General features: G+C 47.7%; 4 protein-coding genes across 4 annotated transcripts; all 4 read right to left on the bottom strand.

Annotated features, from left to right (window-relative positions):
• Positions 1-963: 963 nt before the first annotated feature.
• On the bottom strand, positions 964-1839 carry LOC120908200 (casein kinase I-like). Its single transcript, XM_040319155.1, has one exon. It carries the CDS (start codon positions 1837-1839, stop codon positions 964-966), a length of 876 nt encoding a protein of 291 aa, XP_040175089.1.
• Positions 1840-6731: 4892 nt separating this feature from the next.
• On the bottom strand, positions 6732-7606 carry LOC120908199 (casein kinase 1-like protein 5). Its single transcript, XM_040319154.1, has 2 exons — positions 7146-7606; positions 6732-7035 (listed from the first exon to the last, which is right to left on the bottom strand). The coding sequence occupies exons 1-2, from the start codon at positions 7604-7606 to the stop codon at positions 6732-6734; spliced, it is 765 nt and encodes a 254-aa protein (XP_040175088.1).
• Positions 7607-12506: 4900 nt separating this feature from the next.
• On the bottom strand, positions 12507-13381 carry LOC120908198 (casein kinase 1-like protein 5). Its single transcript, XM_040319153.1, has 2 exons — positions 12921-13381; positions 12507-12810 (listed from the first exon to the last, which is right to left on the bottom strand). The coding sequence occupies exons 1-2, from the start codon at positions 13379-13381 to the stop codon at positions 12507-12509; spliced, it is 765 nt and encodes a 254-aa protein (XP_040175087.1).
• A 4908-nt stretch (positions 13382-18289) lies between these two features.
• On the bottom strand, positions 18290-19165 carry LOC120908197 (casein kinase I-like). Its single transcript, XM_040319152.1, has 2 exons — positions 18718-19165; positions 18290-18540 (listed from the first exon to the last, which is right to left on the bottom strand). The coding sequence occupies exons 1-2, from the start codon at positions 19163-19165 to the stop codon at positions 18290-18292; spliced, it is 699 nt and encodes a 232-aa protein (XP_040175086.1).
• Between the last annotated feature and the right edge of the window lie 773 nt (positions 19166-19938).

Here is a 19938-nt window from a genome sequence, read left to right as displayed (position 1 = left end):
TGAGTAACGAGTGTTGATCGTACCTACGCAAATGGTCGTACCAAATTTGGTCTACTAGCCGCGCCCTATCCATCGAGGGATAACAATGGATCCGGGAAGGGGGAAAAAACATTCCCACACCTGTGTGTAAAACGGTGAAAATTTCACACAAAATCACGTTTTTGACTGGAAGAGTCGAGCTGAGTGGTTCCTAGGAGGACACGCTTGTGAGACAAAAGTTGCACAACTTGTACCGACGCGTCTGTCGCTGCCTGATATAGCTTTGTATTAGCATCCGTTCGAAAGCAATTTGACCTTTTTCCTTCCTGCAATATGGAACAGGGAGGGCGGGAGGAGGGGCAATACCCCACCGTCGGATAGTACTTGGCGAGAGCTTTCCTTCGAAGCCCCGCACGCACGCCCTTATATAAGCTCGCGTTCGAAAGCTATGCTCATGTAAAGGTGGCCTATCAAAATTTGTGTTCGTGGATCGGCGTCGGCAGTGGAAAACATCCCCACAATGTACGTTTGAAGTTGATGCTATCCGGCGAGAAAGAGTGGAAAATTGCAATCATTGCAAACTCGAAAATTAACTCGTTTTATATAGGCATTTGTACATTTCAATTTATTCCAATGCTACACGTGTATTTTTACATGGCCTCAATCTTACACTAAAGTACAATAAATACATATTTATTTCCCTTCAACCCCATAGCATCAAATGTACGTGTAGCTCCGTTGAGCAAACGCTTGGTGTCCCACTGACCGTCCTCTTTGGTTAGGCCGCTGGTGAGTCTGACAACACCAGAGGCCAACATCCAGTGGCGCCACGAGGAGGCAGAGGATCGGATTTGGCCACCGTCCCAGCATCGGGCTGTTCCTTCACGGCGCCTTATACTGGGGTGACTTACACGTCACTTTACGAAAGCTGGAACGAAGAGAGAGAGAGAGAAAGAGAAAGAAGAAAAGAAATTAGGTGCTGGTTTAGCAGCCAAACCGGTTCCAATCGAAATGCAAATCGTGCTGCATGGAATGTTGGCGCAGCAGATTCCGGAACATCCGCTTCAGCTCGGTATAGTCCGGCGCGTCGCAGAATTCCATCTGCAACGCGTACTCGGTCAACCGCTGAAACTCAGCCGGCAGTCCTCTACACAGCTCGCTAGGCGTAATGCGCAACTTCAGAAGCAGTGCCTCGTCCGGATCAAATCGCTCCTCGGTACCATACCACGGTAGGCCTCCGCGGAGCAAAAACACCAGCATGTAGGCGAGTGACAAAATGTCATCTCGCCTGCTCGGTGTATACTCCAGATGAGCGAACACTGGTGCAAACTCGATCGTTCCGGCGAACGGGAAAAACGCATCCTGCGCTATGTGTTCCCCCGTGCGTGGGTGCCGATACGGCTCGGCAAGACCGAAGTCGATCAAGTGCAGCGTCTTGCGGGTCGTTCCGCGACCCAGCAGGACATTGTCCGGCTTCAGGTCGCGGTGAACGTACCCCAGCTCGTGGAATGTTTCCAGCCTGTCGAGCAGTTGCAGCGCTAGCTGCGAAACCGTCTTCAGACCGAAGCGTCCTCCGCACAAGTTCAGTAAGTCCTGCAGTGATGGCCCCAGGCGCTCCAAAACCAGCACGTCGCGTTTGCGATACGTACCGGCGTCGATGAGTCTGGGCCATCCACGAGCCTTCGGCAGCCGCGCATAGATCCGGCGCTCCGTGGCGAGCAGGAGCCGGTCCACCTCTTTGCTGGCCATTTTCATCACCACCGGCTGCTTGGAGCGGGCATGGCTGCCCACCAACACCGTGCCGCAGCCACCAGCATCGAATTCGCCTTCAATCCGATAGGTGGAGAGATTCACCACCATCAAGGACTCCGGCGAACTAGAATTGGGCGCACGTCCTTCTCTAATCGACATGTTCGATTCTCTTTGGCCACCTGCGAAATGTAACTGGAAGCAACAGCAGAATCAATTTTTCGCAAAAACACTCGAAAAAACCGTTAAAAGTGAGAGCGAACGAAAACACGTCACCTTGCGTTTACTCGTAGTGAGGATATAACCTGATGCATAAGTGTGGTCTACATATATAGCCTTTGGTTGGGTGATGTTCACATGTGTACTACGATCGAAACAGCAACTTGACAGATTACGCATTTTCGGCTGGTAACCATCTAGTTACCTGTGGTGTGTGGGTTTTGGAAAACGCATCCAAGTGTTGTTACATTTCCAGGTCCGATTTTGGTTCATTTCGTCGTACCGGTGCCCTGGCCTGGCGTGGCCTGTGCGAGTTCTGTGCAGATCCTGTGTCGCGTCCTGTGTGCTTCTTTTATTGGGGTTTTCTTTACGGCTTTTTTGTACGGGTAAAAGTGATAAGGTTTTCTGGGACAGTGGCGCTCAGCATCGTTCCCTTCATCCTGTAACAACCGGTAGGCATTTGTTTACATCGTTTAAATAATGTTTTGTTGTAATTTCAGTCCGTGGAGATGAAAAGCCAGACCAACAGCCAGCAGCTGTATCACACCCGCCACCGTGCGTCTCCATGAGAATGCGTCAAAGTGGTGGACGCTTTTATCTCCGAAACAGGATCAACATCAAAGCATCAACCGGCGGCAGAATTTAAAAAGAACTTACATATTACCCAGGCTGGATGGACGCAAGCCTTTAAAGTATGAATGCAAAAGTATTGAAAACCTCGCCCGGATTGGAACTTTAGAGAACTAAAAAAAACATGAAATTGGTTTGTGAACATTAACATTTAATCGCGTAGCGAAAACGTTTACTTTTTTTGCAGTGAGAGTCTTCCAAACACGCGGATGTGTGCCTTTGATGGAAACGGTTTATTGCGCGGATTCTAAATACACCTCGTAAAATGGTACCCGTTTTTGGTCGCGATGTCGAGATGCCGCCGAGATATGAAGCGTGCGAATTTGCGAATTGCGATGGCAAGAAATCACCCGATCGCGCACGAATCGCGCAGCTCATTCGCCTCCTCGAACACGAACCAATGTCCCAATGTCCAGCGTCATCTATCGGCGAGATTTAGTACTATTCAGAACCGCTGCATCTTTTACTGTCAACCGAAGCTCTACGCAAGGTGGATGCAATCCGAGATCAGGTGAGGACAGATAGAGACGAAGACTAAGAAATCATTAATTTATTTGCTATTTTCACCTTTATTCCGCATCATCTACGAGACACACATGGACACACGAGGACAATTGCGGTAAGTATTGCCTGATTTTGTATCTCTGATGTTTGTTCAATAAAATGAATAAATACAAAAATGCACTTGCCTATAAGCAAGAAAGAAAATGTTTTCTGTTTGCTATACTTTTGAAACCAACGGTGTGTAGCGGGTCTAAAATGACACCAAAGTCCCCCAACTATGGCGACCCACCCAAGGTGGATTTTAAAAATATCAGGTGGTGGACTCTGGAGTGCATTTTGACAATTCGTCACTTGACGTAAGGTCCCCCCAGGATTCAAACTTTGTTTACATGAATTAAATTTGTTCATATAATTTATCTACCCCATTTTTTCGAATAAATATTCTTTAAAAATATATGTTGGACTTTGTGAGTATTTCTTATTTAACATTGAAACATACATTAAAGTGTGTTATTTTGTGTTATTCTGTGAATTTATTCTAGAATTCTTTGTGTTTTCGACATTTTTGATGATAAAAATTAAGAAATCATTATTTTTTTCAATTTTTACATTAATTCCTCATTATCTACGAGCCGCATGGCCGCAATTTACTTGAGATTAGAACTCATGCATGATTTTAAATTTCGTGCATAAACAAATCATCAAATCTTTTGTTAATATATTACGTTTTTTCGATAAAATCAATAGACACACACTAAAATGCACATAATAACAAATCGAAATCTGTTATATTTGCTAAGCTTTGTGTGCGGAAACCAATGGTCAACGGTTCTAAAATGACGTAAAGTCCCTCAACTATGGCGACCCCCCAAAGGCCCCCCCTAATCCACCACCTGATATTTTTAATCCACCTTGGCTACAACGGGACAAGCTCAACAACAACTGTCATCGTTTTTTTCCCGATTCACTTTACACTTTCCGTGATCACATGCGCTTTCCGTGCTCAGATGCGCTTTCCGTGCGCGGCCGTGTAGCGGTGGAGTAATTGCGCGATGGGTGTTGTGGATCGTACGTACTGCTGCTGCCGCTGGAATTGTCGTAAGGATGGCTGCTACCGGTGGCATTCGGCCGTCATAGCAGCTGCTCATAGACACCGCTGTGCTGCTGCAGGATGCCCTAGTCCCGGGAACGTCGACGCTGCCTTTCCCGCTGCTTGTGTGTTTGGTGGTGCATACTATCTCACCACCCGGTATCGTCACTCGCCTGATGGTGTTTCCCTTTTGTGTCCCGTAAACAGCCCATCCCAACATCGTCCTCACCGCAATCGGTCACCCAGATTGAGGCTCCAGCGGTGGAAGTAGTAGGAGCACATTCTCCAAGCCTGATGTTCCGCTGGCCGATCCTGTAAGTAATCATTCGAACTTGTCAGTGTGGGATAATGAATATTTTGTTGTGGCAAACTTAGCTGTTGAAACCGTCGCCGTGAACGACCGCTCTCCCCGCGTGCAGCAATCTCCAGGCTCCAGGTCAAACGTGAAGCTGAAACGTCGCCTTGCGTTTCACGTTGGCCGTCCACTGCAACTCAAGTGGGGGCCCGGCTGGCCCTTCAATCTGATACTCGCTGCTAGGGTAACTTCAGCGTCAATGATGATCCTTCATCCAGAAATTGCGTGCGTGTCTCGCACTCGCTTGTTCAACGCTTGCACAACCCGGGCCACAGGACACAGGAGAATCTCGATCGACAAGGCTTTGTTACGTGGTTTGCGGCACAGCTTCATCTGCGTTACAGTCTCAATACGTTCCATGGGAGACATGCGCTTCGCATCGTTCTCTTAGCGTATGATCCGTGTTCGATCCAACGAAGGTAGGGAGTTTCAATTTGCGATGGCGAGAAACCCGATCGCGCACGAATCGCGCAGCTCATTCGCCTCCTCGAACACGAACCATCTGAATTTAGCATCATCTATCGGTTATGTTTTGCATTTCCCAATCAACTCTGGGGCTGTTTTGGACCCATAACCTTTCTCCATTTCGTGATTGTTCTGCAGTTTGTGGCAACCGTTCTTCCTTCCGTCAGTTCCGTGAATGCCTGTTTGGCACTTTCAATGAAGGCTTCTGTAATCCAATCTGTGTGTGATGATATGTGAGAAAGAAAGCTGCCCGCTTTTGCAGAACAGTGATGGAGTAGGACTGGACTATAAAGGCCCCGATAGAATGCCTCAGAGCAGTACGGTAAAGAGGAGCCAGAGACTTTCGAAGACACTATTTCTATTCGATAAAATATTTTTGGAACAACCCAAGCTTTAAGGTTGTTTGGTGTGAAATATTTTACATTTCCCTGATATTTCGTTTTAGTTGTCCATTTTTGTAGGCCATTGATTCCGGACTGAACTTCTTTCCTCTACATTCGGTTGCAGATGTGGACATCGCTACTAAACCGGGGTAAGAATGCTTCAGACAAATGGCGAGTAGCAGCAAATGAATTATCTCGATTATCTAAGCGTCGACGGAGAAACGTTCTCTTCCGCTACACGCATTCAAATCTCGATGTAAATTGAAGTGTTCGATGGCTTTTTCCATCACGAATCACATGTGAAACCGAATCACAAAAATTCGGTTCATTTTCCGGAGGCCGTTTTCAAATGACAGCCCGTGGCGCGTTCTGCAGAAGGACTTTGACTCCGATTTTGAGTAACGAGTGTTGATCGTACCTACGCAAATGGTCGTACCAAATTTGGTCTACTAGCCGCGCCCTATCCATCGAGGGATAACAATGGATCCGGGAAGGGGGAAAAAACATTCCCACACCTGTGTGTAAAACGGTGAAAATTTCACACAAAATCACGTTTTTGACTGGAAGAGTCGAGCTGAGTGGTTCCTAGGAGGACACGCTTGTGAGACAAAAGTTGCACAACTTGTACCGACGCGTCTGTCGCTGCCTGATATAGCTTTGTATTAGCATCCGTTCGAAAGCAATTTGACCTTTTTCCTTCCTGCAATATGGAACAGGGAGGGCGGGAGGAGGGCAATACCCCACCGTCGGATAGTACTTGGCGAGAGCTTTCCTTCGAAGCCCCGCACGCACGCCCTTATATAAGCTCGCGTTCGAAAGCTATGCTCATGTAAAGGTGGCCTATCAAAATTTGTGTTCGTGGATCGGCGTCGGCAGTGGAAAACATCCCCACAATGTACGTTTGAAGTTGATGCTATCCGGCGAGAAAGAGTGGAAAATTGCAATCATTGCAAACTCGAAAATTAACTCGTTTTATATAGGCATTTGTACATTTCAATTTATTCCAATGCTACACGTGTATTTTTACATGGCCTCAATCTTACACTAAAGTACAATAAATACATATTTATTTCCCTTCAACCCCATAGCATCAAATGTACGTGTAGCTCCGTTGAGCAAACGCTTGGTGTCCCACTGACCGTCCTCTTTGGTTAGGCCGCTGGTGAGTCTGACAACACCAGAGGCCAACATCCAGTGGCGCCACGAGGAGGCAGAGGATCGGATTTGGCCACCGTCCCAGCATCGGGCTGTTCCTTCACGGCGCCTTATACTGGGGTGACTTACACGTCACTTTACGAAAGCTGGAACGAAGAGAGAGAGAGAGAAAGAGAAAGAAGAAAAGAAATTAGGTGCTGGTTTAGCAGCCAAACCGGTTCCAATCGAAATGCAAATCGTGCTGCATGGAATGTTGGCGCAGCAGATTCCGGAACATCCGCTTCAGCTCGGTATAGTCCGGCGCGTCGCAGAATTCCATCTGCAACGCGTACTCGGTCAACCGCTGAAACTCAGCCGGCAGTCCTCTACACAGCTCGCTAGGCGTAATGCGCAACTTCAGAAGCAGTGCCTCGTCCGGATCAAATCGCTCCTCGGTACCATACCACGGTAGGCCTCCGCGGAGCAAAAACACCAGCATGTAGGCGAGTGACAAAATGTCATCTCGCCTGCTCGGTGTATACTCCAGATGAGCGAACACTGGTGCAAACTCGATCGTTCCGGCGAACGGGAAAAACGCATCCTGCGCTATGTGTTCCCCGTGCGTGGGTGCCGATACGGCTCGGCAAGACCGAAGTCGATCAAGTGCAGCGTCTTGCGGGTCGTTCCGCGACCCAGCAGGACATTGTCCGGCTTCAGGTCGCGGTGAACGTACCCCAGCTCGTGGAATGTTTCCAGCCTGTCGAGCAGTTGCAGCGCTAGCTGCGAAACCGTCTTCAGACCGAAGCGTCCTCCGCACAAGTTCAGTAAGTCCTGCAGTGATGGCCCCAGGCGCTCCAAAACCAGCACGTCGCGTTTGCGATACGTACCGGCGTCGATGAGTCTGGGCCATCCACGAGCCTTCGGCAGCCGCGCATAGATCCGGCGCTCCGTGGCGAGCAGGAGCCGGTCCACCTCTTTGCTGGCCATTTTCATCACCACCGGCTGCTTGGAGCGGGCATGGCTGCCCACCAACACCGTGCCGCAGCCACCAGCATCGAATTCGCCTTCAATCCGATAGGTGGAGAGATTCACCACCATCAAGGACTCCGGCGAACTAGAATTGGGCGCACGTCCTTCTCTAATCGACATGTTCGATTCTCTTTGGCCACCTGCGAAATGTAACTGGAAGCAACAGCAGAATCAATTTTTCGCAAAAACACTCGAAAAAACCGTTAAAAGTGAGAGCGAACGAAAACACGTCACCTTGCGTTTACTCGTAGTGAGGATATAACCTGATGCATAAGTGTGGTCTACATATATAGCCTTTGGTTGGGTGATGTTCACATGTGTACTACGATCGAAACAGCAACTTGACAGATTACGCATTTTCGGCTGGTAACCATCTAGTTACCTGTGGTGTGTGGGTTTTGGAAAACGCATCCAAGTGTTGTTACATTTCCAGGTCCGATTTTGGTTCATTTCGTCGTACCGGTGCCCTGGCCTGGCGTGGCCTGTGCGAGTTCTGTGCAGATCCTGTGTCGCGTCCTGTGTGCTTCTTTTATTGGGGTTTTCTTTTTACGGCTTTTTTGTACGGGTAAAAGTGATAAGGTTTTCTGGGACAGTGGCGCTCAGCATCGTTCCCTTCATCCTGTAACAACCGGTAGGCATTTGTTTACATCGTTTAAATAATGTTTTGTTGTAATTTCAGTCCGTGGAGATGAAAAGCCAGACCAACAGCCAGCAGCTGTATCACACCCGCCACCGTGCGTCTCCATGAGAATGCGTCAAAGTGGTGGACGCTTTTATCTCCGAAACAGGATCAACATCAAAGCATCAACCGGCGGCAGAATTTAAAAAGAACTTACATATTACCCAGGCTGGATGGACGCAAGCCTTTAAAGTATGAATGCAAAAGTATTGAAAACCTCGCCCGGATTGGAACTTTAGAGAACTAAAAAAAACATGAAATTGGTTTGTGAACATTAACATTTAATCGCGTAGCGAAAACGTTTACTTTTTTTTGCAGTGAGAGTCTTCCAAACACGCGGATGTGTGCCTTTGATGGAAACGGTTTATTGCGCGGATTCTAAATACACCTCGTAAAATGGTACCCGTTTTTGGTCGCGATGTCGAGATGCCGCCGAGATATGAAGCGTGCGAATTTGCGAATTGCGATGGCAAGAAATCACCCGATCGCGCACGAATCGCGCAGCTCATTCGCCTCCTCGAACACGAACCAATGTCCCAATGTCCAGCGTCATCTATCGGCGAGATTTAGTACTATTCAGAACCGCTGCATCTTTTACTGTCAACCGAAGCTCTACGCAAGGTGGATGCAATCCGAGATCAGGTGAGGACAGATAGAGACGAAGACTAAGAAATCATTAATTTATTTGCTATTTTCACCTTTATTCCGCATCATCTACGAGACACACATGGACACACGAGGACAATTGCAGTAAGTATTGCCTGATTTTGTATCTCTGATGTTTGTTCAATAAAATGAATAAATACAAAAATGCACTTGCCTATAAGCAAGAAAGAAAATGTTTTCTGTTTGCTATACTTTTGAAACCAACGGTGTGTAGCGGGTCTAAAATGACACCAAAGTCCCCCCAACTATGGCGACCCACCCAAGGTGGATTTTAAAAATATCAGGTGGTGGACTCTGGAGTGCATTTTGACAATTCGTCACTTGACGTAAGGTCCCCCAGGATTCAAACTTTGTTTACATGAATTAAATTTGTTCATATAATTTATCTACCCCATTTTTCGAATAAATATTCTTTAAAAATATATGTTGGACTTTGTGAGTATTTCTTATTTAACATTGAAACATACATTAAAGTGTGTTATTTTGTGTTATTCTGTGAATTTATTCTAGAATTCTTTGTGTTTTCGACATTTTTGATGATAAAAATTAAGAAATCATTATTTTTTTTCAATTTTTACATTAATTCCTCATTATCTACGAGCCGCATGGCCGCAATTTACTTGAGATTAGAACTCATGCATGATTTTTAAATTTCGTGCATAAACAAATCATCAAATCTTTTGTTAATATATTACGTTTTTTCGATAAAATCAATAGACACACACTAAAATCCACATAATAACAAATCGAAATCTGTTATATTTGCTAAGCTTTGTGTGCGGAAACCAATGGTCAACGGTTCTAAAATGACGTAAAGTCCCTCAACTATGGCGACCCCCCAAAGGCCCCCCCTAATCCACCACCTGATATTTTTAATCCACCTTGGCTACAACGGGACAAGCTCAACAACAACTGTCATCGTTTTTTTCCCGATTCACTTTACACTTTCCGTGATCACATGCGCTTTCCGTGCTCAGATGCGCTTTCCGTGCGCGGCCGTGTAGCGGTGGAGTAATTGCGCGATGGGTGTTGTGGATCGTACGTACTGCTGCTGCCGCTGGAATTGTCGTAAGGATGGCTGCTACCGGTGGCATTCGGCCGTCATAGCAGCTGCTCATAGACACCGCTGTGCTGCTGCAGGATGCCCTAGTCCCGGGAACGTCGACGCTGCCTTTCCCGCTGCTTGTGTGTTTGGTGGTGCATACTATCTCACCACCCGGTATCGTCACTCGCCTGATGGTGTTTCCCTTTTGTGTCCCGTAAACAGCCCATCCCAACATCGTCCTCACCGCAATCGGTCACCCAGATTGAGGCTCCAGCGGTGGAAGTAGTAGGAGCACATTCTCCAAGCCTGATGTTCCGCTGGCCGATCCTGTAAGTAATCATTCGAACTTGTCAGTGTGGGATAATGAATATTTTGTTGTGGCAAACTTAGCTGTTGAAACCGTCGCCGTGAACGACCGCTCTCCCCCGCGTGCAGCAATCTCCAGGCTCCAGGTCAAACGTGAAGCTGAAACGTCGCCTTGCGTTTCACGTTGGCCGTCCACTGTAACTCAAGTGGGGGCCCGGCTGGCCCTTCAATCTGATACTCGCTGCTAGGGTAACTTCAGCGTCAATGATGATCCTTCATCCAGAAATTGCGTGCGTGTCTCGCACTCGCTTGTTCAACGCTTGCACAACCCGGGCCACAGGACACAGGAGAATCTCGATCGACAAGGCTTTGTTACGTGGTTTGCGGCACAGCTTCATCTGCGTTACAGTCTCAATACGTTCCATGGGAGACATGCGCTTCGCATCGTTCTCTTAGCGTATGATCCGTGTTCGATCCAACGAAGGTAGGGAGTTTCAATTTGCGATGGCGAGAAACCCGATCGCGCACGAATCGCGCAGCTCATTCGCCTCCTCGAACACGAACCATCTGAATTTAGCATCATCTATCGGTTATGTTTTGCATTTCCCAATCAACTCTGGGGCTGTTTTGGACCCATAACCTTTCTCCATTTCGTGATTGTTCTGCAGTTTGTGGCAACCGTTCTTCCTTCCGTCAGTTCCGTGAATGCCTGTTTGGCACTTTCAATGAAGGCTTCTGTAATCCAATCTGTGTGTGATGATATGTGAGAAAGAAAGCTGCCCGCTTTTGCAGAACAGTGATGGAGTAGGACTGGACTATAAAGGCCCCGATAGAATGCCTCAGAGCAGTACGGTAAAGAGGAGCCAGAGACTTTCGAAGACACTATTTCTATTCGATAAAATATTTTTGGAACAACCCAAGCTTTAAGGTTGTTTGGTGTGAAATATTTTACATTTCCCTGATATTTCGTTTTAGTTGTCCATTTTTGTAGGCCATTGATTCCGGACTGAACTTCTTTCCTCTACATTCGGTTGCAGATGTGGACATCGCTACTAAACCGGGGTAAGAATGCTTCAGACAAATGGCGAGTAGCAGCAAATGAATTATCTCGATTATCTAAGCGTCGACGGAGAAACGTTCTCTTCCGCTACACGCATTCAAATCTCGATGTAAATTGAAGTGTTCGATGGCTTTTTCCATCACGAATCACATGTGAAACCGAATCACAAAAATTCGGTTCATTTTCCGGAGGCCGTTTTCAAATGACAGCCCGTGGCGCGTTCTGCAGAAGGACTTTGACTCCGATTTTGAGTAACGAGTGTTGATCGTACCTACGCAAATGGTCGTACCAAATTTGGTCTACTAGCCGCGCCCTATCCATCGAGGGATAACAATGGATCCGGGAAGGGGGAAAAAACATTCCCACACCTGTGTGTAAAACGGTGAAAATTTCACACAAAATCACGTTTTTTGACTGGAAGAGTCGAGCTGAGTGGTTCCTAGGAGGACACGCTTGTGAGACAAAAGTTGCACAACTTGTACCGACGCGTCTGTCGCTGCCTGATATAGCTTTGTATTAGCATCCGTTCGAAAGCAATTTGACCTTTTTCCTTCCTGCAATATGGAACAGGGAGGGCGGGAGGAGGGGCAATACCCCACCGTCGGATAGTACTTGGCGAGAGCTTTCCTTCGAAGCCCCGCACGCACGCCCTTATATAAGCTCGCGTTCGAAAGCTATGCTCATGTAAAGGTGGCCTATCAAAATTTGTGTTCGTGGATCGGCGTCGGCAGTGGAAAACATCCCCACAATGTACGTTTGAAGTTGATGCTATCCGGCGAGAAAGAGTGGAAAATTGCAATCATTGCAAACTCGAAAATTAACTCGTTTTATATAGGCATTTGTACATTTCAATTTATTCCAATGCTACACGTGTATTTTTACATGGCCTCAATCTTACACTAAAGTACAATAAATACATATTTATTTCCCTTCAACCCCCATAGCATCAAATGTACGTGTAGCTCCGTTGAGCAAACGCTTGGTGTCCCACTGACCGTCCTCTTTGGTTAGGCCGCTGGTGAGTCTGACAACACCAGAGGCCAACATCCAGTGGCGCCACGAGGAGGCAGAGGATCGGATTTGGCCACCGTCCCAGCATCGGGCTGTTCCTTCACGGCGCCTTATACTGGGGTGACTTACACGTCACTTTACGAAAGCTGGAACGAAGAGAGAGAGAGAGAAAGAGAAAGAAGAAAAGAAATTAGGTGCTGGTTTAGCAGCCAAACCGGTTCCAATCGAAATGCAAATCGTGCTGCATGGAATGTTGGCGCAGCAGATTCCGGAACATCCGCTTCAGCTCGGTATAGTCCGGCGCGTCGCAGAATTCCATCTGCAACGCGTACTCGGTCAACCGCTGAAACTCAGCCGGCAGTCCTCTACACAGCTCGCTAGGCGTAATGCGCAACTTCAGAAGCAGTGCCTCGTCCGGATCAAATCGCTCCTCGGTACCATACCACGGTAGGCCTCCGCGGAGCAAAAACACCAGCATGTAGGCGAGTGACAAAATGTCATCTCGCCTGCTCGGTGTATACTCCAGATGAGCGAACACTGGTGCAAACTCGATCGTTCCGGCGAACGGGAAAAACGCATCCTGCGCTATGTGTTCCCCGTGCGTGGGTGCCGATACGGCTCGGCAAGACCGAAGTCGATCAAGTGCAGCGTCTTGCGGGTCGTTCCGCGACCCAGCAGGACATTGTCCGGCTTCAGGTCGCGGTGAACGTACCCCAGCTCGTGGAATGTTTCCAGCCTGTCGAGCAGTTGCAGCGCTAGCTGCGAAACCGTCTTCAGACCGAAGCGTCCTCCGCACAAGTTCAGTAAGTCCTGCAGTGATGGCCCCAGGCGCTCCAAAACCAGCACGTCGCGTTTGCGATACGTACCGGCGTCGATGAGTCTGGGCCATCCACGAGCCTTCGGCAGCCGCGCATAGATCCGGCGCTCCGTGGCGAGCAGGAGCCGGTCCACCTCTTTGCTGGCCATTTTCATCACCACCGGCTGCTTGGAGCGGGCATGGCTGCCCACCAACACCGTGCCGCAGCCACCAGCATCGAATTCGCCTTCAATCCGATAGGTGGAGAGATTCACCACCATCAAGGACTCCGGCGAACTAGAATTGGGCGCACGTCCTTCTCTAATCGACATGTTCGATTCTCTTTGGCCACCTGCGAAATGTAACTGGAAGCAACAGCAGAATCAATTTTTCGCAAAAACACTCGAAAAAACCGTTAAAAGTGAGAGCGAACGAAAACACGTCACCTTGCGTTTACTCGTAGTGAGGATATAACCTGATGCATAAGTGTGGTCTACATATATAGCCTTTGGTTGGGTGATGTTCACATGTGTACTACGATCGAAACAGCAACTTGACAGATTACGCATTTTCGGCTGGTAACCATCTAGTTACCTGTGGTGTGTGGGTTTTGGAAAACGCATCCAAGTGTTGTTACATTTCCAGGTCCGATTTTGGTTCATTTCGTCGTACCGGTGCCCTGGCCTGGCGTGGCCTGTGCGAGTTCTGTGCAGATCCTGTGTCGCGTCCTGTGTGCTTCTTTTATTGGGGTTTTCTTTTTACGGCTTTTTTGTACGGGTAAAAGTGATAAGGTTTTCTGGGACAGTGGCGCTCAGCATCGTTCCCTTCATCCTGTAACAACCGGTAGGCATTTGTTTACATCGTTTAAATAATGTTTTGTTGTAATTTCAGTCCGTGGAGATGAAAAGCCAGACCAACAGCCAGCAGCTGTATCACACCCGCCACCGTGCGTCTCCATGAGAATGCGTCAAAGTGGTGGACGCTTTTATCTCCGAAACAGGATCAACATCAAAGCATCAACCGGCGGCAGAATTTAAAAAGAACTTACATATTACCCAGGCTGGATGGACGCAAGCCTTTAAAGTATGAATGCAAAAGTATTGAAAACCTCGCCCGGATTGGAACTTTAGAGAACTAAAAAACATGAAATTGGTTTGTGAACATTAACATTTAATCGCGTAGCGAAAACGTTTACTTTTTTTTGCAGTGAGAGTCTTCCAAACACGCGGATGTGTGCCTTTGATGGAAACGGTTTATTGCGCGGATTCTAAATACACCTCGTAAAATGGTACCCGTTTTTGGTCGCGATGTCGAGATGCCGCCGAGATATGAAGCGTGCGAATTTGCGAATTGCGATGGCAAGAAATCACCCGATCGCGCACGAATCGCGCAGCTCATTCGCCTCCTCGAACACGAACCAATGTCCCAATGTCCAGCGTCATCTATCGGCGAGATTTAGTACTATTCAGAACCGCTGCATCTTTTACTGTCAACCGAAGCTCTACGCAAGGTGGATGCAATCCGAGATCAGGTGAGGACAGATAGAGACGAAGACTAAGAAATCATTAATTTATTTGCTATTTTCACCTTTATTCCGCATCATCTACGAGACACACATGGACACACGAGGACAATTGCAGTAAGTATTGCCTGATTTTGTATCTCTGATGTTTGTTCAATAAAATGAATAAATACAAAATGCACTTGCCTATAAGCAAGAAAGAAAATGTTTTCTGTTTGCTATACTTTTGAAACCAACGGTGTGTAGCGGGTCTAAAATGACACCAAAGTCCCCCCAACTATGGCGACCCACCCAAGGTGGATTTTAAAAATATCAGGTGGTGGACTCTGGAGTGCATTTTGACAATTCGTCACTTGACGTAAGGTCCCCAGGATTCAAACTTTGTTTACATGAATTAAATTTGTTCATATAATTTATCTACCCCATTTTTTCGAATAAATATTCTTTAAAAATATATGTTGGACTTTGTGAGTATTTCTTATTTAACATTGAAACATACATTAAAGTGTGTTATTTTGTGTTATTCTGTGAATTTATTCTAGAATTCTTTGTGTTTTCGACATTTTTGATGATAAAAATTAAGAAATCATTATTTTTTTCAATTTTTACATTAATTCCTCATTATCTACGAGCCGCATGGCCGCAATTTACTTGAGATTAGAACTCATGCATGATTTTAAATTTCGTGCATAAACAAATCATCAAATCTTTTGTTAATATATTACGTTTTTTCGATAAAATCAATAGACACACACTAAAATGCACATAATAACAAATCGAAATCTGTTATATTTGCTAAGCTTTGTGTGCGGAAACCAATGGTCAACGGTTCTAAAATGACGTAAAGTCCCTCAACTATGGCGACCCCCCAAAGGCCCCCCTAATCCACCACCTGATATTTTGAATCCACCTTGGCTACAACGGGACAAGTTCAACAACAACTGTCATCGTTTTTCCCGATTCACTTTACACTTTCCGTGATCACATGCGCTTTCCGTGATCACATGCGCTTTCCGTGCTCAGATGCGCTTTCCGTGCGCGGCCGTGTAGCGGTGGAGTAATTGCGCGATGGGTGTTGTGGATCGTACGTACTGCTGCTGCCGCTGGAATTGTCGTAAGGATGGCTGCTACCGGTGGCATTCGGCCGTCATAGCAGCTGCTCATAGACACCGCTGTGCTGCTGCAGGATGCCCTAGTCCCGGGAACGTCGACGCTGCCTTTCCCGCTGCTTGTGTGTTTGGTGGTGCATACTATCTCACCACCCGGTATCGTCACTCGCCTGATGGTGTTTCCCTTTTGTGTCCCGTAAACAGCCCATCCCAACATCGTCCTCACCGCAATCGGTCACCCAGATTGAGGCTCCAGCGGTGGAAGTAGTAGGAGCACATTCTCCAAGCCTGATGTTCCGCTGGCCGATCCTGTAAGTAATCATTCGAACTTGTCAGTGTGGGATAATGAATATTTTGTTGTGGCAAACTTAGCTGTTGAAACCGTCGCCGTGAACGACCGCTCTCCCCCGCGTGCAGCAATCTCCAGGCTCCAGGTCAAACGTGAAGCTGAAACGTCGCCTTGCGTTTCACGTTGGCCGTCCACTGCAACTCAAGTGGGGGCCCGGCTGGCCCTTCAATCTGATACTCGCTGCTAGGGTAACTTCAGCGTCAATGATGATCCTTCATCCAGAAATTGCGTGCGTGTCTCGCACTCGCTTGTTCAACGCTTGCACAACCCGGGCCACAGGACACAGGAGAATCTCGATCGACAAGGCTTTGTTACGTGGTTTGCGGCACAGCTTCATCTGCGTTACAGTCTCAATACGTTCCATGGGAGACATGCGCTTCGCATCGTTCTCTTAGCGTATGATCCGTGTTCGATCCAACGAAGGTAGGGAGTTTCAATTTGCGATGGCGAGAAACCCGATCGCGCACGAATCGCGCAGCTCATTCGCCTCCTCGAACACGAACCATCTGAATTTAGCATCATCTATCGGTTATGTTTTGCATTTCCCAATCAACTCTGGGGCTGTTTTGGACCCATAACCTTTCTCCATTTCGTGATTGTTCTGCAGTTTGTGGCAACCGTTCTTCCTTCCGTCAGTTCCGTGAATGCCTGTTTGGCACTTTCAATGAAGGCTTCTGTAATCCAATCTGTGTGTGATGATATGTGAGAAAGAAAGCTGCCCGCTTTTGCAGAACAGTGATGGAGTAGGACTGGACTATAAAGGCCCCGATAGAATGCCTCAGAGCAGTACGGTAAAGAGGAGCCAGAGACTTTCGAAGACACTATTTCTATTCGATAAAATATTTTTGGAACAACCCAAGCTTTAAGGTTGTTTGGTGTGAAATATTTTACATTTCCCTGATATTTCGTTTTAGTTGTCCATTTTTGTAGGCCATTGATTCCGGACTGAACTTCTTTCCTCTACATTCGGTTGCAGATGTGGACATCGCTACTAAACCGGGGTAAGAATGCTTCAGACAAATGGCGAGTAGCAGCAAATGAATTATCTCGATTATCTAAGCGTCGACGGAGAAACGTTCTCTTCCGCTACACGCATTCAAATCTCGATGTAAATTGAAGTGTTCGATGGCTTTTTCCATCACGAATCACATGTGAAACCGAATCACAAAAATTCGGTTCATTTTCCGGAGGCCGTTTTCAAATGACAGCCCGTGGCGCGTTCTGCAGAAGGACTTTGACTCCGATTTTGAGTAACGAGTGTTGATCGTACCTACGCAAATGGTCGTACCAAATTTGGTCTACTAGCCGCGCCCTATCCATCGAGGGATAACAATGGATCCGGGAAGGGGGAAAAAACATTCCCACACCTGTGTGTAAAACGGTGAAAATTTCACACAAAATCACGTTTTTGACTGGAAGAGTCGAGCTGAGTGGTTCCTAGGAGGACACGCTTGTGAGACAAAAGTTGCACAACTTGTACCGACGCGTCTGTCGCTGCCTGATATAGCTTTGTATTAGCATCCGTTCGAAAGCAATTTGACCTTTTTCCTTCCTGCAATATGGAACAGGGAGGGCGGGAGGAGGGCAATACCCCACCGTCGGATAGTACTTGGCGAGAGCTTTCCTTCGAAGCCCCGCACGCACGCCCTTATATAAGCTCGCGTTCGAAAGCTATGCTCATGTAAAGGTGGCCTATCAAAATTTGTGTTCGTGGATCGGCGTCGGCAGTGGAAAACATCCCCACAATGTACGTTTGAAGTTGATGCTATCCGGCGAGAAAGAGTGGAAAATTGCAATCATTGCAAACTCGAAAATTAACTCGTTTTATATAGGCATTTGTACATTTCAATTTATTCCAATGCTACACGTGTATTTTTACATGGCCTCAATCTTACACTAAAGTACAATAAATACATATTTATTTCCCTTCAACCCCATAGCATCAAATGTACGTGTAGCTCCGTTGAGCAAACGCTTGGTGTCCCACTGACCGTCCTCTTTGGTTAGGCCGCTGGTGAGTCTGACAACACCAGAGGCCAACATCCAGTGGCGCCACGAGGAGGCAGAGGATCGGATTTGGCCACCGTCCCAGCATCGGGCTGTTCCTTCACGGCGCCTTATACTGGGGTGACTTACACGTCACTTTACGAAAGCTGGAACGAAGAGAGAGAGAGAGAAAGAGAAAGAAGAAAAGAAATTAGGTGCTGGTTTAGCAGCCAAACCGGTTCCAATCGAAATGCAAATCGTGCTGCATGGAATGTTGGCGCAGCAGATTCCGGAACATCCGCTTCAGCTCGGTATAGTCCGGCGCGTCGCAGAATTCCATCTGCAACGCGTACTCGGTCAACCGCTGAAACTCAGCCGGCAGTCCTCTACACAGCTCGCTAGGCGTAATGCGCAACTTCAGAAGCAGTGCCTCGTCCGGATCAAATCGCTCCTCGGTACCATACCACGGTAGGCCTCCGCGGAGCAAAAACACTCAGCATGTAGGCGAGTGACAAAATGTCATCTCGCCTGCTCGGTGTATACTCCAGATGAGCGAACACTGGTGCAAACTCGATCGTTCCGGCGAACGGGAAAAACGCATCCTGCGCTATGTGTTCCCCGTGCGTGGGTGCCGATACGGCTCGGCAAGACCGAAGTCGATCAAGTGCAGCGTCTTGCGGGTCGTTCCGCGACCCAGCAGGACATTGTCCGGCTTCAGGTCGCGGTGAACGTACCCCAGCTCGTGGAATGTTTCCAGCCTGTCGAGCAGTTGCAGCGCTAGCTGCGAAACCGTCTTCAGACCGAAGCGTCCTCCGCACAAGTTCAGTAAGTCCTGCAGTGATGGCCCCAGGCGCTCCAAAACCAGCACGTCGCGTTTGCGATACGTACCGGCGTCGATGAGTCTGGGCCATCCACGAGCCTTCGGCAGCCGCGCATAGATCCGGCGCTCCGTGGCGAGCAGGAGCCGGTCCACCTCTTTGCTGGCCATTTTCATCACCACCGGCTGCTTGGAGCGGGCATGGCTGCCCACCAACACCGTGCCGCAGCCACCAGCATCGAATTCGCCTTCAATCCGATAGGTGGAGAGATTCACCACCATCAAGGACTCCGGCGAACTAGAATTGGGCGCACGTCCTTCTCTAATCGACATGTTCGATTCTCTTTGGCCACCTGCGAAATGTAACTGGAAGCAACAGCAGAATCAATTTTTCGCAAAAACACTCGAAAAAACCGTTAAAAGTGAGAGCGAACGAAAACACGTCACCTTGCGTTTACTCGTAGTGAGGATATAACCTGATGCATAAGTGTGGTCTACATATATAGCCTTTGGTTGGGTGATGTTCACATGTGTACTACGATCGAAACAGCAACTTGACAGATTACGCATTTTCGGCTGGTAACCATCTAGTTACCTGTGGTGTGTGGGTTTTGGAAAACGCATCCAAGTGTTGTTACATTTCCAGGTCCGATTTTGGTTCATTTCGTCGTACCGGTGCCCTGGCCTGGCGTGGCCTGTGCGAGTTCTGTGCAGATCCTGTGTCGCGTCCTGTGTGCTTCTTTTATTGGGGTTTTCTTTTTACGGCTTTTTTGTACGGGTAAAAGTGATAAGGTTTTCTGGGACAGTGGCGCTCAGCATCGTTCCCTTCATCCTGTAACAACCGGTAGGCATTTGTTTACATCGTTTAAATAATGTTTTGTTGTAATTTCAGTCCGTGGAGATGAAAAGCCAGACCAACAGCCAGCAGCTGTATCACACCCGCCACCGTGCGTCTCCATGAGAATGCGTCAAAGTGGTGGACGCTTTTATCTCCGAAACAGGATCAACATCAAAGCATCAACCGGCGGCAGAATTTAAAAAGAACTTACATATTA

This window comes from Anopheles arabiensis (genome assembly GCF_016920715.1).
Source record: "Anopheles arabiensis isolate DONGOLA chromosome X unlocalized genomic scaffold, AaraD3 X_pericentromeric_contig0035, whole genome shotgun sequence".
NCBI classification, from domain to species: Eukaryota; Metazoa; Arthropoda; class Insecta; order Diptera; family Culicidae; genus Anopheles; species Anopheles arabiensis.
Note: the sequence above shows the minus strand (reverse complement) of the source record. Positions and strands in the feature narration are given on the sequence as shown.